A 13,965-nucleotide genomic window follows, 5' to 3' on the forward strand; every position below is an offset into this window, starting at 1 on the left:
GTTCGCTGCAATGGTGCCGCGGCGCACGATCGTCAACTAATGACCTCCCATAAACGGTGGCAATAACTATGGTGTTATGGCCATCGATGCAGTCCAGGGGTCATCCACGACTACTTCCTGGTGTTTGTTGCTGCGTACATCTGCTCCCGAACAACTACGCTCTTTACATTGGAAAAATATTCTATGCACATGGGGCTAGGTGCACACCGTCCAACTGGTTGGCACGTGTAAAGGTAATTGAGGATCATCACAATGGCTAACCAGCGATTTTGGACCCCTAAATACTACCAACCTACCGATCGCTTATTGGGGGTGGGGAAGAGGTTCACTTTTTCAGATGGTAGTGGGGGTTTGCACCTTTTTTACAGGACGTAGTGGCCGCGTGAGTGCTGTGCAAGGAAGCACATTTTTTTAAAAAAAAATCTGAAGCGCACTTTCAAATCACGCACATGCATTCAAGGACTATTGGGCAGCACTCATTAATTCAAACAATATGGCAAACTCATTAATTTGTATATCCAACCAAAAAATAAGCACACCCTAGATGGTTTCGGGGCCTCCCGTCAGAAAGCTTTTGGATTTTGGTCCTCGAACATTCTAGCAATTCTTTTACGCCTCTGGTAAATGTATTAGATCGTCAACTTTTCCCCGGGGGCAAGCACGTCGGTTTTTTTTTGTTATAAGAACGGAGAAAATATAAATTTTGTATATTCATGGTTGCATGGGCGGGGTGCCAAAAAGGATATATCCCATGATTTCTATGGTCGCTGTCAGTGTCAGAACATTCATGAATAAGAGTGAAAACACAAAGGGAATAAATCTGGTGGAAACCACGATCTTCGTGAAAACTCGTGCAAATCACGGTAAAAAAATCATCTAAATTTACGGAAAAAAATCACACATGTAGATGATATGATGATACACAACCTTGTAAAATATTCCATCCAAACTCGAGTTCGTTTGTAAGATATAAAAATAAAAAATTTCTAACAAATTATCTAGACAGCTTCTTGGCTTGAAATTTGTTATTTTTATATCTCACAAACAAAGTCGAGTTTGGACAAAATATTTTACAAGATTGTGTATCATTATATCGTCTGCATGTGTGATTTTTTGGTGAATTTAGATGACTTTTTTGTCGTGATTTGCATGGATTTTCAGGAAGATTTAGTTTCCACCAGATATATTCCCAAACATAAATTCGTTGAATGTTTTCTCACGCAACACTGCAGACCCAACTGGTTCTTTATGTAATTTGGAACAGGAAAGGGCTGCACGTCATGTACAACACTGCAGTTTGCCACTACACGTAGTGGAGGGTGCAAAAGCAGTTCAGTGTTTCAAATAAAAGTTGTCTCCCCAATACTCGTACAACCCATCAACCTATGGTTGTTTGCAGGGTAAATGCATGCTGATTAATCTAAATGCATGGAGGATACACGTCACGTAGCACGAATCTCGCAGCATCTTTTGAAATGAATGGAACGATTGATGGGTGGGCACCTGAACCCGTGCGCACAAAATCCACACTCCTTTACATTCCGGTGGCCTTAACGACAACTACGTCTACTTTTTGGTGGCTGTTCATGGGACTGAATGGCAAACCACTTTCTGTATCAATTTCGTACGGCTACATCAAACAAGACCAGTCGAATAGTATGACTATTCCAACTAGTAACGACGCAACTAGTGTCTCCAGCACTAGTCCCATCTCGGGGTACATTCTAAACCATCTGTGATTTATTATCTTGTTCATATTTTTAGTGAGATTAACATGAACACCAGCACATATTTTGTTATCACGCAATCACTAAGTTATGGCATAGTGGGTGATGTGGACGACGTCCTCGGGCCTGGACGGTGGATGGGTCTTGTTCCTCATCCGCAGCTGCTGGTACTCATTGAACACGAAGCCCCTGTAGCGCGGCGCCTCGCCGACCTTCGTCGTGAACTCCGGCAGCGGCTCGATCCACTTGTCGCCGTGGATGTTGAAGAAGAACGCGAGCGAGTGCCTGTGCGCCGGCTTCCTCACCACCCGGTGCGTCGCGCTCTTCAGCCTATTGTTGCTCAGCACCTACCCACCACCACCAACGTTTGATCAAAACGACATGATCTGTTCTTGGGACAGTGTTGCTCTGTGCTGTACGTACCTGTATGACGTCGCCGATGTTGACGATGATGCTGCCGTCGACGGGCTCCGCCGGGACCCAGTCGCCGTCCTTGAGGACCTCGAGTCCCCCGACGCCATCCTGGATGACGAAGGTGATGCAGTTGCCGTCCTCGTGCGCGCTGAGGCCGTTGTTCTCCTCCTCCGTCGCCGGGAAGTAGCGCAGCGCCACCATGAAATCGAAGCTGCGGTCGCCGTTGTAGTCCCTGAGGAACCCCGGCGGCAGGCCCATGCACTCATTCAGGACCTCCTGGAGGAGCAGACCCAGTTCGGTGAACTTGGTGTAACACTCCTCCACCGCCTCTCTGAATTTGTGAATCATTTGGGGAAAAAAATAGTTACAAATCCTGATGAACAATAGTTTTAGACATGTGAACTTGTATTTCGACTGACCTGAATCCAGCAGGCTCAGAGGGGTACACGTTGAACCCGAGCTTCGGATCAAACACCAGCACGTACTCGTTCTTGTCGGCCGAGTGCGCCGGCTGCCGAGCGTAGCCAGCCGGGAGGGGCGCCACGGCCCCCTCTGCCGGCCGGGCCCTGGCCTTCTCGTCGTCCGGCAGCGCGAAGAAGGCGGCCGACAGCTGGAGCGCGCGCGACATGAGCTCCGCCGGCACGCCGTGGTTGACGGCGCGGAAGAAGCCGTGCGTCAGGCACGCCTCGCGCACGGCCGCGGTGGCGCGGGCGGCGCCGCCGCTATCGTCTTCGGTGAAGAAAGGCGCCAGATCCACCACGGGGAGAGCGCCGCTGCTGGCCGCCATGTCTTTTGTCGCCTACTCGCCTTTGGCTACACGATGGAGATGCCACGGGGAGTGTGCTAGTACTAGTATTGTTGGCAAGCTTGGCTGGTAGCGAAATAGCCAAATGAGAGGACGAAGCATGTGTGCTATTTCCTTCTCTCTCTTCTCTTACCCCACCCGTGATCGCCACAAGTGCAATTTTAATAAATATTAAATATTATAAATTTAACCAGATTTATGGAGAAAATATTAAAACTGATGACCTGATGACCTGAGTATAAAACAACTTATAGCAATATATTTATCCTTAATTGCCGTCACCTGATGACCCGAGCTCCCCGAACCTCTCCATGGCCCCACGCATGTACCCTATGGTTACGGTACACGATTGAGGTGCCACAAGACGAGCGTTCATATGCCAGTATTGTTCACCTACTCCGGTAGACAACAAGCGAATGGGCCATATATAAATAGAAAAAAAAGAAAAGGCAACAATGTCAGTGCCTGCGTCATGGATCATTTGGAAGCGTGCGAGTACTTTTAAGGGTTGTTAACAAATTATTACCATGAGATGATGATGCGGTGGGCGGTGGATGCCGTTCTTTGTTTTTTCAAAAAAAAAAGAGAAAGAAATGGGACTCGTTCGTTCTGGCGCCGTTCGTTCAGGAGAAAAAAAAAGCAATGCAACTCGTTCATTCTGATTTTTTTGTGTGAGGAAAACTCGTTCATTCTGATAACCTAGCAAAGATAGATGGGCCTCAAGTATCATCGACTTCGACTTTGGATGGAGAAAAAAAAACCCCGAGAAGTCAGCCCAACAGTACCTTGGCGGCCCATCCAGCCAAGGCCTCCACGACGTGGGCCCGCCAGCCGCCATGGGGCCCCGCCCGCCCACGCTGTGACGGTCGGACACGGAGTAACCGAAGGACTGGGAAAGGAAGGCCTCGTTGACTGTTTCTCGCCTCGCCTTCCTTCCTTCCTCGGTCCTCCCTCCCCGTCCCCGTGCCTTTTCCCCTCTCGTTCGCTCGCGTCGCGCCCCCAACCCCCGACTCCCAGCGGCGCACGGCCTGCGAGCTCGGCGCCGGAACCTCCCCCTCTGCGAGCTCGAATCAGCACGCCGACGCCGACGACCCGCGCTGCCCAGGTAACCTGCCAACCCTCTCGATTCCTTCCTCGAAATACTTTGTCGGATCCCTTTCGCCGCGCGGAGTTCGTCGTGAAACCGTCCGTTCGATTCCGGGAGCTGTGATCCGTGCCCTCTCGTCCAACGTGTAGATCTAGATTACCCTGCGAGGAAGGTGATTCCGGCAGTTCGCCTGCTACCGTCGTTGCTAGTCTCCCGGGGAAACGGAGGCGTAGCCATGTGCCGTCTATTGGTGGGGCACCCCCAGTTGTGGAAATGGAACAGTGGCGAGTCCACTGGACTGCTCTTGCGGAGCTTGCCCTTTAGCTTTACTGTCTCTTGCTTACGGCTGGCTGCTCAAGAGTTCTATTTTTAGCGTGTCATGCATGAACGGTTGTGTTTCCTGAACTAACTGATTTGCCTCTATGACGCCTGCTTTCCATTTCTGTATGCCCATGCATTGTATGTGAGGAGCTTTACTGTTTTCGTGTGTATTGATTATGCCTTGTTGGTTAATTGTCTCAGGATCAGGGCGATTTTGGCGTGCAGGGTGTGTGGTTGGCTTCTGAGTTCTGAGATCATGTAACCTCGGTGGATATGAATATAGATTCCTGGAAAAGTGGTTTGCCACTCCTTGGTGATGCAGAGGGTTTCTCGTGCCCTTTGTCGTTAGCTCCACACCTCCATTGAGTTAGAGGTATGCTGCTGTATTAATATCTTTGACAATCATTTCACCATCCTTAGTTTCGAAATTTGTGCAGTGTCTGTAAAATGCAAAATTGTAAAGCTTGTCTTGGAGTCTGTATCTCTAGTCCTGGTAGTATGAGTCATGATGGAAAGGCACTTATTTGTTTGCATCATTTTATTCTAGCTTTTATCAATCTGGCGAGCCTTGTTTATAAGAAAAAGAACATTGTCGCGTGTGTGTGTGGTGGAAATGTAAGTTCTGTGTCATCAGTTTCTTGTGGCAGTACCGCAGTACATTGATATTGATGGTGTAATGAGCAGGATCTGTTTTAGAGAGAATTCCAGGTGATTACATTTGTTCTGAGCATATATGTGTAGGTGCTTCAAGTGTATGATTTTTTTTCTTTTTCTTTTTGGCTGTCCAATGGCCTGTGGTGGATGAGTATATATGTATCCTGTTAAGATGAATATCTGCTGTAATGCTGTGAAGTGAAAGCATCTCTTTTGTACTGCCTGGTTCACTAATTTATGGAGTGTTTTTGTTTAGAGTATCTATGATACATCCTGCCATTATGTGATCCTGGAAATTTGCATAGGGTGCATCATATATTCCTGAATTGTCTGCTCTAACTCAAAAGTGAATAGAAGAAAATGCTGTTGCATGGTTTGTCAAAAGAAACCATTTTTTGAACGTATCAGTACTTACAAGTGTAGAGTCAACTATCTTGTATACGAAAGGTTATATGTGCTATTATGGTAGTTAACCTCCAACATCATTATTTCAACTTCACTCTCCCAGTTGAATTATTGTCTCAGTTTCTTTGATACGTACTTTTTAGCATTTTGTGTCTGTTATCCCTTCTGTATAATTCACATGACTAACTGTTTCATTTATCATGCCTGGCTGAATTTTCAGCAATTTTTGGTTGTATTTCCAACTTGTGCAAGGATGTTTGACAGTGCTCAAAAAGCTCAATACATGGATGGGCACAGAGAGAGGTTTATTAGGTTTGTTTATTCTTATGGACACCTCACAATGCTTGCACATCTATTCTAATTCTCTCTGGGAGTATCACATGGTTCATGTAATAATGTCCTTTTCCTTGTGTGTGCTGAAAATCACGTTGCAGAAAGATAATTTTCTGTACACTGCATGGCTACAACAATATTCATAAGTTGTTCTTCTATAGTTTACCATTTACTCCCTTCTATTTTCTAGGCAAAAATTTATATGAATGAAAGGAATTATTCTTGAACTTCAACAAGTAGAAAATTTTCCCACTATTTTAGTCTTTTGGTACCCTAGAAATCTGGTTTTTATCCTAGCGCTCATTTGTAGTTTGAACGGGTCTTTGACACTTTACAAGCTTTATTATTTTGGCCGCACCTGTGAGAATTGCCTCATGTTGAGTGAGTGATGAAGTAAATGTTTCTATCAAATGTATTGTAGATCCGAAACTTTTTTCGTTCCATAGGCTTTTTCTGTTCTTTGTGTTCAACAGTTGGAGCTTTTTTTAATTGTAGTTGTATCATGATATTTTCTGTAGGCTGGAGGAGTCAAGTCCTAGGTCATCTGTACCTTCTGAAATGGGAGGCAGGAGTACCTTGAGGTTCAGCATGCCTGGGTTTGGTTATGGTTCATTTAATGCACTGAGATCTTTCTTGTCAGGGGTTCGAAAGGGTTCTGGACGACTGAAGTCACTTAGACAGTCACTTACGTCTGGAGCTCCTAAAACAGCTTTCGCGGAAGATCTTAAATCATATAAGATAAATATATTTGATCCCCAGGACAAACTTCTTTTCCAAATGAACTGGGTTTTCTTCGTGTCTTGCTTATTTGCTGTTGCAGTGGATCCACTGTTCTTCTTTCTACCCATCATCAACAATTCAAACTGCATTGGCATAGATAAAAAATTGGCAGTGACATCAACAATAATACGGACGATTATTGATTGTGTCTACCTTATACGTGTGTGTCTTCAATTCCGCACTGCTTATGTTGCCCCATCTTCTCGTGTGTTTGCAACTGGTGAGCTTGTGATTGATCCAATGCTAATTGCAAAGCGGTACTTTAAAAGTTACTTTGCAATGGACTTTGTTGCATTGCTACCACTTCCACAGGTAAACCTCCTTGGCATCAAACAATGCACTAATAATTGTTCTATACCATTTTTTGGGCATATATTGGTGTGTCAGCATTTGTATGTTCTGGTTCATTTGGTCATGTTATGTTAGAATTAAATGTTGGCAAATATTGTAGATTTTATTGTTCAAAAAAAATATTATTGCAGATTTTCAGCAAGCAAAACTTTCTATTTTCTTTTCCAGAATGATTAGAAATTGGTTTCATTTGCAGAGAAGTTGTGCTCTATAAACTTTGTAACCTGCATTTTCTTAGGTAGGAGGGTTCCTGATAATGCTTTCAAGGTTCAAGTTCTGCTGAAATGAGTTTCGTTCTCCCAGTAGAAAGCCGGGACAATAATAAGCTATAATATGAATCAAAATTAGTAAAGACTTTAATTATAGTCAAACACTATTCCTAGCTTCTCCAAAATGCTAATCCCCACAATCCAATCTTCAATGTGGGTACTGGATGCATACCTCACTATAATTTAAAACATTAAGTTTTGGATGCAATAAACTATTGCTTAACTACCTTGCATCTGTATGCACTGTTGTTTTATCAAGCCTTGATATTGTTACATGCATGCATGGCCATGATCATTCCATTCATATTCTGAAGCTTTCTTGTTTTTAATCATTTCCAACCTTACCTTAAACTATCTTATTGGCGATCCAAAGATTGTTGTTTGGAGGTATCTCCACATTCCAGATGGCCCAGATGTACGGACAACAAAAACTGCACTGGTCTGGGTTGTCCTGGTGCAGTACATTCCAAGGTTGCTTCGAATATTCCCTGTGATCAAAGATTTGAAAAGAACAGCTGGTGTTTTTATTGAAACTGCTTGGGCTGGTGCTGCTTATTATCTTCTATGGTTTATGCTGGCTGGTCATGTAAGCTGCTTCCTTATGCTATGTACTATCAAGTATAATTTCCATTTTTTGCTCATCGGAACATGTAATGGGAATGAAGTTTATCTCTGGCTACATTATCAGTGAGATCTTACCTGAGATATTCTTATATTCTGAATAACTGGTTATTTTCTAAATTTTGGTAAAATTTGTGTTACACACTCCAGTAGAAACTGTTTGACTCTTCAGCTATGATGTTAGTTTTTAAGATGTAAAATGAGATCTGTGTTCATATATTTTAGACATCAGCATCTTCATATAATTGATTTTGAACTATTGTTCGAAAATCTTTTCTTGACTCATATAGAAGAAACAGTCACTGTTAGCACTGTCCATCAAAGACTGTTTCCCATAAATTTATGTCTGCAATCATGTTCCACATGACTAATGCTCGACCTACATACATGTTATCTGCTGCACAAAAAAAATCATCATTTGTTCATTGAGACCACCTTATAGCTTTTTACATATTCCCCATGACTTATGCTGTAGTTTTATATGTATTATTTGCTGCAGAATGTAGGTACTTTGTGGTACTTTTTAACCATACAACGTGAAGATAGCTGCTGGCATAAGAATTGTGATCCCAATGGTGGATGCAATAGCAGCTACTTGTATTGCAATAATACTCGGGATGATAACTACGATAAATGGCTTAATAGTACCCAAGTATTCGACCTGTGCAATGGTAACCAACCTGATCCTTTCAACTTTGGCATTTACCAGCAAGCACTGGTCTCTGGAATACTTGGTCCAGGAAATTTTGTCAAAAAATTGTGTTATTGCTTCTGGTGGGGATTGCAAAATCTAAGGTACTTCATTGCTGTTGTTTACGAGATTTCTCACGTTGCAGAATTTAAATTTGTTTGGATAATTCTGAAGCTGAACAGTGCCCAGAAAATGAGCCCAGCTTGCTCTAAATAGAAACTCCTTTTAGATCCGGTATTAGGAGCTGTTCTATTTTACAGCCTTTTTTTTCTTGCTATCTTAATTTCCGTTTCCATTTAACAGCACCCTTGGTCAAGGGCTTTCAACAAGCATATACCCTGGAGAAGTGCTATTCTCAATTTTTATATGTGTGCTCGGACTAATCCTCTTCGCTCTTCTCATTGGTAACATGCAGGTAGAGTGATATTTTAGTATGTATTCTGCTTTTGGTAACATGCAGGTAGAGTGATATTTTAGTATGTATTCTGCTTTCCAGCCTTTTTTCTTAGCTTGACACTGATTAAATATTTTCCAGTCTTATCTCCAATCAGTTGCTATACGTCTCGAAGAAATGAGAGTTAAGAAACGTGATGCTGAGCAGTGGATGCACCACCGTTCACTGCCACCGGAAATCAGACAAAGAGTGAGGCGTTATGAACGATATAGGTGGTTGGAGACGAGAGGAGTAGATGAAGAAAGTTTGGTTCAAACACTTCCGAAAGATCTTAGGAGGGATATCAAACGACATCTCTGTTTGGGTCTCGTTAAAAGGGTCAGTTATGGCTGGTTGAGTAACCTGTTCTGCTTTGTTTAATGATTTCCACTTATTTGTGTTTTAATTTTGCTGCTGGCAGGTACCTTTGTTTGAGAACATGGATGAACGATTGTTGGATGCAATATGCGAGCGACTAAGACCTGCACTCTACACTGAAAATGAATTCATCCTGAGAGAAGGTGATCCGGTGGATGAGATGCATTTTATTCTGCATGGTTGTTTGGAGAGCGTAACCACTGATGGTGGACGAAGTGGATTCTTTAACAAAGTCCAGCTAAAGGAAGGTTCTTTCTGTGGTGATGAGTTACTCACCTGGGCATTGGACCCCAAGTCGGGTGCTAATTTCCCAGCTTCTAGTAGAACTGTCAAGGCACTCACCGAGGTTGAGGCATTTGCCTTGTGCGCTGAGGAGCTGAAATTCGTGGCCAGTCAGTTCAGGAGGCTGCACAGCAGGCAGGTTCAGCACACATTCAGATTCTATTCCCAGCAATGGAGGACTTGGGCCGCCTGCTTCATTCAAGCGGCATGGCGCCGCTACTACAAGAGGAAGATGGCGGAGCAGCGTCGCAAGGAAGAAGAGGCAGCAAGCAGGCCAAGTAGTAGCCACCCTAGCCTTGGGGCGACCATCTACGCATCTCGTTTTGCGGCCAACGCCATGAGAGGGGTTCACAGACTAAGAAGCAAGGCTGTCCCCGCAATCGTCAGGCTGCCAAAGCCCCCAGAACCAGATTTTGGTGTCGATGACGCTGACTAACGAATCAATCGCACTGAACTCGCTTGTAATTGTACTCTACAGTGTCGGTAGATTGTGTACAAAATTCAAAGACAGCTGCAGAAGATCATGTTTGTAAAAGCTTGTTGCCACGCAGAGACCATAACGGAGGTCATGTTCTTGATGTCTATAGGAATGCAAATGTATAACTACAGTTTTTGCCTGATTATGGGTCCAAGTTTGGCAGCCAGATCCAGTTATCATTTTATTATTGTGTCCAGTGACCTGATGTTTTTGCTCCCTGCAACGCACATCGGCGGCCGGCGGCCGAGCTCAAAAATTTCCCCCGTTTCGCGGACGTTTCCGTGCGGTTTTCCCAGTGCCCCTGCCATCTGTGGTCACGGCACCGTAGCAAGCGGCTCCCATCTCTGCTTGTGAGATGCTCTTCCTCGTCCGCCGCCGCCGCCGCGCCCTCGCGCTCCCCTTCTCCACCCTACAGGCGGCCGCCCCCGCCTCCTCCCCCACGCCGCCCTCCTCTCTCGACGCCGCGGCGGTGCTCCAGACGCTCTCCCTCTACGCCAATGACTGGCGCCGCGCGCTCGACTTCTTCCACTGGTCCGCGTCCCCGGCCGGCGCCAACCTGCCCCCGACCGCCGCCACCCTCGCCCGCGCCGTCGACATCCTCGGCAAGCACTTCGAGTTCCCGCTCGCCACCTCCCTCATCCTCTCCCACCACGACCCCGCGCGGCGGGACCCCGCCTTCCTCCGCCCGGCGCTCCGCGCCCTACTCAACCGCCTCGCCGCCGCCAACCTCGTCGACGACGCCGTCCGCGCGTTCGAATCCACCGCCGCCTCCATCGGCCTCCGCGATGAGGCCTCCTTCCACCTCCTCATCGACGCGCTCTGCGACCACCGCCGCGTCGACGAGGCCGATCACCTGTGCTTCGGCAAGGACCCGCCGCCGTTCCCGCTGGGCACCAAGACCCACAACCTATTCCTCCGCGGGTGGGCTAAGACCCGCGCCTGGGCGCGCCTCCGCCAGCTGTGGTTCGACATGGACCGCCGCGGCGTTGCCAAGGACCTCCACTCCTACTCGATATACATGGACGCCCTTGCCAAGTCAGGCAAGCCGTGGAAGGCCTTCAAAATTTTCAAGGAGATGAAGCAGAAAGGCGTTCCTATTGATGTCGTTGCGTACAATACTGCGATCCATGCGGTTGGGCTCGCACAGGGCGTCGATTCTGCTGTAAGGTTGTACAGACAGATGGTCGATGCTGGTTGCAAGCCGAATACCGCCACTTTCAATGCAATTATCAAGTTATTCTGCAAGGAGGGAAGGTTCAAGGAGGGGTATGCGTTTGTTCAGCAGATGCACAAGACTGGGTGCAAGCCTGATGTGCTAACATACCATTGCTTTTTTCAGTATTTGAGCCGCCCACAGGAGGTCCTCGGGCTGTTTGAGAAAATGCTTGAGAGGGGTTGCCAGCCTAGGATGGACACATATGTCATGGTCATAAAGAGGTTTGGGCGCTGGGGTTTCCTTCGGCCAGTGTTCATTGTGTGGAAGGCAATGGAAGAGCAGGGTCTTAGCCCCGATGCATTTGCATACAATGCACTCATTGATGCATTATTGCAAAAGGGTATGGTGGATTTGGCTAGGAAGTATGATGAGGAAATGCTTGCGAAGGGACTCTCACCTAAGCCAAGGAAAGAGCTGGGGACTAAGTTGCCAGAAGCGGAGTCTGACAGTGATAATGTACTGAATGGTGTGCTTTGATTTCTGAGGGCTAGAAAGGGACAGCAGCATTATCATGTTCCTACTTCCCATTTTGTTACAATTTTACCATTGGAAGCTGATTAAAACAATGGTGTGATGATGCTCATGTTCCAAATATATGTTTCTTAGCTGCCTTGGCATCGGAGGAGATCAAATGTTAATTCATGGATTTTTACAGTGAATTAATAGGGTGGATCATATTGCATTGTCGTCATTTATAATGTCGTTGTCAATTAATATGTTGTTGTTCCCTGGGCTATATGTGTAACGGCAGGGGCTTAGCACAGATTTTGTATGGATTGCTGGAAAAGCATTGGTAAACATGGTCACATGTTCTGTAAAAAGGGTTAGCAGATGCTCAAGGGGCTCCTACCCATGTTGACATGAGTGAACTGAAGGACTAAGAAGACTGAACAAACAAAGCACAGCTCAGGGAGTTTGAAAAACTATGTCCACGCTCAGACTGTTTCAACTTACTGAACAGCCTGACAGTGTATCGTGTAACAGGAATGCTGCACATATTTATTCCAACAAGTTAGCATATTGCTCGCCAATTCAGATCAAAATTGGAATGGAAGTTCAGATGAAATGCAAATTCTTCACTTGGTTGCTCCTTTGGTAACAATGTTTTCACATTAGACAAACTGCTAACCCGTCAGCTTTGTTATCACAGTTGATCGTCAACTGTAACTCTTCAAAACATATTTGGCACATGATGGCAGCTTGGTCAGGGATGGATTCTCTCGCGCCTTGTAATTCTTCAGAAACTGGAGGCTCGGGCATGTTGAAGGGAGTAACATCCAGGCCCATGAAGAGAAATTCAGACCATATATGTTTTGAACATATGAAAAGAAGAAATTGGCGAAAATGTTTTAGAGCAATTAGCTTGGACTTCACGCAGGTGATCCTAATTATTAAACAGAACATTGGCATGCTAGGTACTGTGCGTTCAGTAGCACAGTAGGAAGGAGAGGAAGTGATGTAGGAAGTCTGCATTGCTGGCTTTGCTCACTATTGTTGGAAGCCGTCCGAAAGTTTTCCATCTTCTTCTTCTTTTGGTTTTCTTTTCTTTCCAAACAACTTGTTTTAGATTTCCTGGTGGCTCTGAAGCTGCTTACATGTTCCTTTGGCTGCAGCCTCTCCTTTCTTTTTGCTGGATCTGTGACATGGTAACCTGAATTGTCCAGTTTTTGGCTGGAAAGAGCAACGGGGAACATGAGTTCCTTAGTTCATTTAGCTTTTTGGCTGATGAAATTGCTGTGTGTTGGAGCAAGGCATCAGTGCAGTCTTGTGACAGTTTTGCTCCTGTATGCACCACCTCTCAACTGTGATGTACTAATACGAAGAATAATTGTACATGTCCTTGACTTCTACAATACTAACACAGTAACCACCGTTACATGTTGAATCCACAGCTAAATCGAGGTGACCATCAATGTGCAGACATCATGTTGGACTCTCCTCGATACGGATAGACTCTGTAGCCAGGAGCTGGTATGTGGTGTGGACAGGCGTGTGGCTACGGGTAGGGGTGGTAATGGGCCATGGTCCTAATGGTTTCTTCACAGCCCAACAAGGCTCTTAAATTATTTAGTTCAAAATTGTATAAGGTTAGAGCCCGATCCCTTTAGGGTCCGACCTTTAGATTTTCTAGTTCAAAATTTTGGACCCTTTACCACCCCTAGCTACGGGGCGTACACTTTGTAGACCCACGCATTCCCCTGTGCTGTGCTTGATGCTTATCAAACCTATCCACCAAACGGTCGACAGCCTCGCCAGAACAGCAGCGGCTGCCCCTGCCTCCTCCGGCCACGGAGCACGTAGGCACGGCCCTGCTCCCGGTAGGCTCTACAGGGCGCTCATGGCCGTGTCTGCGGGCGCGCGTACCGGCAGCTACCGCCCTGTCTCCTTGGGGCCAAACGGCTTGCCTGAGATCGAGACGGATCACGCACGCAGGTGAGCCGCGCCTAGCGTATCGATCGCCGTCTCGCCGATCAACCGCCGCAGCACCTGGGGGCAAAAAAAAAAAACCACCCGTCGGCCGGCGGCGGCCGGCGGGTCCGGGCCGGGGCGTGGCTGAAGCCGTCCGTATCGGCCGGCCGGGAGAGCAACGGAGTAATGGCGCCGTGCCGACGGCCTGGGACATGTCAAGGACACGCGAGCCCCGCCGGGTCGATACGGCGCCCGCTCGATCGCGCTCGCGGCCGTGCGTTAACGATCCTGTCCCCGGACGACAGGGCGGC

General features: G+C 46.4%; 3 protein-coding genes across 5 annotated transcripts; 2 read left to right on the forward strand and 1 right to left on the reverse strand.

Moving 5' to 3' along the window:
• Nucleotides 1–1,589: 1,589 nt before the first annotated feature.
• LOC120641951 (flavanone 3-dioxygenase 2-like) lies at nucleotides 1,590–2,979 on the reverse strand. The gene is made up of 3 exons (XM_039918300.1): nucleotides 2,561–2,979; nucleotides 2,151–2,472; nucleotides 1,590–2,074 (listed from the first exon to the last, which is right to left on the reverse strand). The coding sequence occupies exons 1-3, from the start codon at nucleotides 2,926–2,928 to the stop codon at nucleotides 1,811–1,813; spliced, it is 954 nt and encodes a 317-aa protein (XP_039774234.1). The 5' UTR covers nucleotides 2,929–2,979; the 3' UTR covers nucleotides 1,590–1,810.
• Nucleotides 2,980–3,858: 879 nt separating this feature from the next.
• LOC120641953 (probable cyclic nucleotide-gated ion channel 5) lies at nucleotides 3,859–10,211 on the forward strand. 3 transcript variants are annotated; one of them, XM_039918302.1, is made up of 9 exons: nucleotides 3,859–4,051; nucleotides 4,556–4,727; nucleotides 5,634–5,725; nucleotides 6,265–6,838; nucleotides 7,520–7,732; nucleotides 8,267–8,562; nucleotides 8,762–8,873; nucleotides 8,994–9,230; nucleotides 9,313–10,211. In XM_039918302.1, the coding sequence occupies exons 3-9, from the start codon at nucleotides 5,667–5,669 to the stop codon at nucleotides 9,985–9,987; spliced, it is 2,166 nt and encodes a 721-aa protein (XP_039774236.1). In that variant the 5' UTR covers nucleotides 3,859–4,051; nucleotides 4,556–4,727; nucleotides 5,634–5,666; the 3' UTR covers nucleotides 9,988–10,211. The 3 variants fall into 3 exon arrangements, with proteins under 3 accessions (XP_039774236.1, XP_039774238.1, XP_039774237.1); XM_039918303.1 differs by having other exon boundaries at nucleotides 3,898–4,051; nucleotides 4,562–4,727; XM_039918304.1 differs by lacking the exon at nucleotides 4,556–4,727 and having other exon boundaries at nucleotides 3,876–4,051; nucleotides 9,313–9,987.
• Nucleotides 10,212–10,247: 36 nt separating this feature from the next.
• Nucleotides 10,248–13,079, forward strand: LOC120641954 (pentatricopeptide repeat-containing protein At1g80550, mitochondrial-like). The gene has a single exon (XM_039918305.1). The coding sequence runs from the start codon at nucleotides 10,385–10,387 to the stop codon at nucleotides 11,720–11,722; it is 1,338 nt and encodes a 445-aa protein (XP_039774239.1). The 5' UTR covers nucleotides 10,248–10,384; the 3' UTR covers nucleotides 11,723–13,079.
• The last annotated feature ends 886 nt before the right edge of the window (nucleotides 13,080–13,965 follow it).

The sequence above is a fragment of the Panicum virgatum genome, chromosome 7K (assembly GCF_016808335.1).
Source record: "Panicum virgatum strain AP13 chromosome 7K, P.virgatum_v5, whole genome shotgun sequence".
In the NCBI taxonomy this organism is placed as follows: domain Eukaryota; kingdom Viridiplantae; phylum Streptophyta; class Magnoliopsida; order Poales; family Poaceae; genus Panicum; species Panicum virgatum.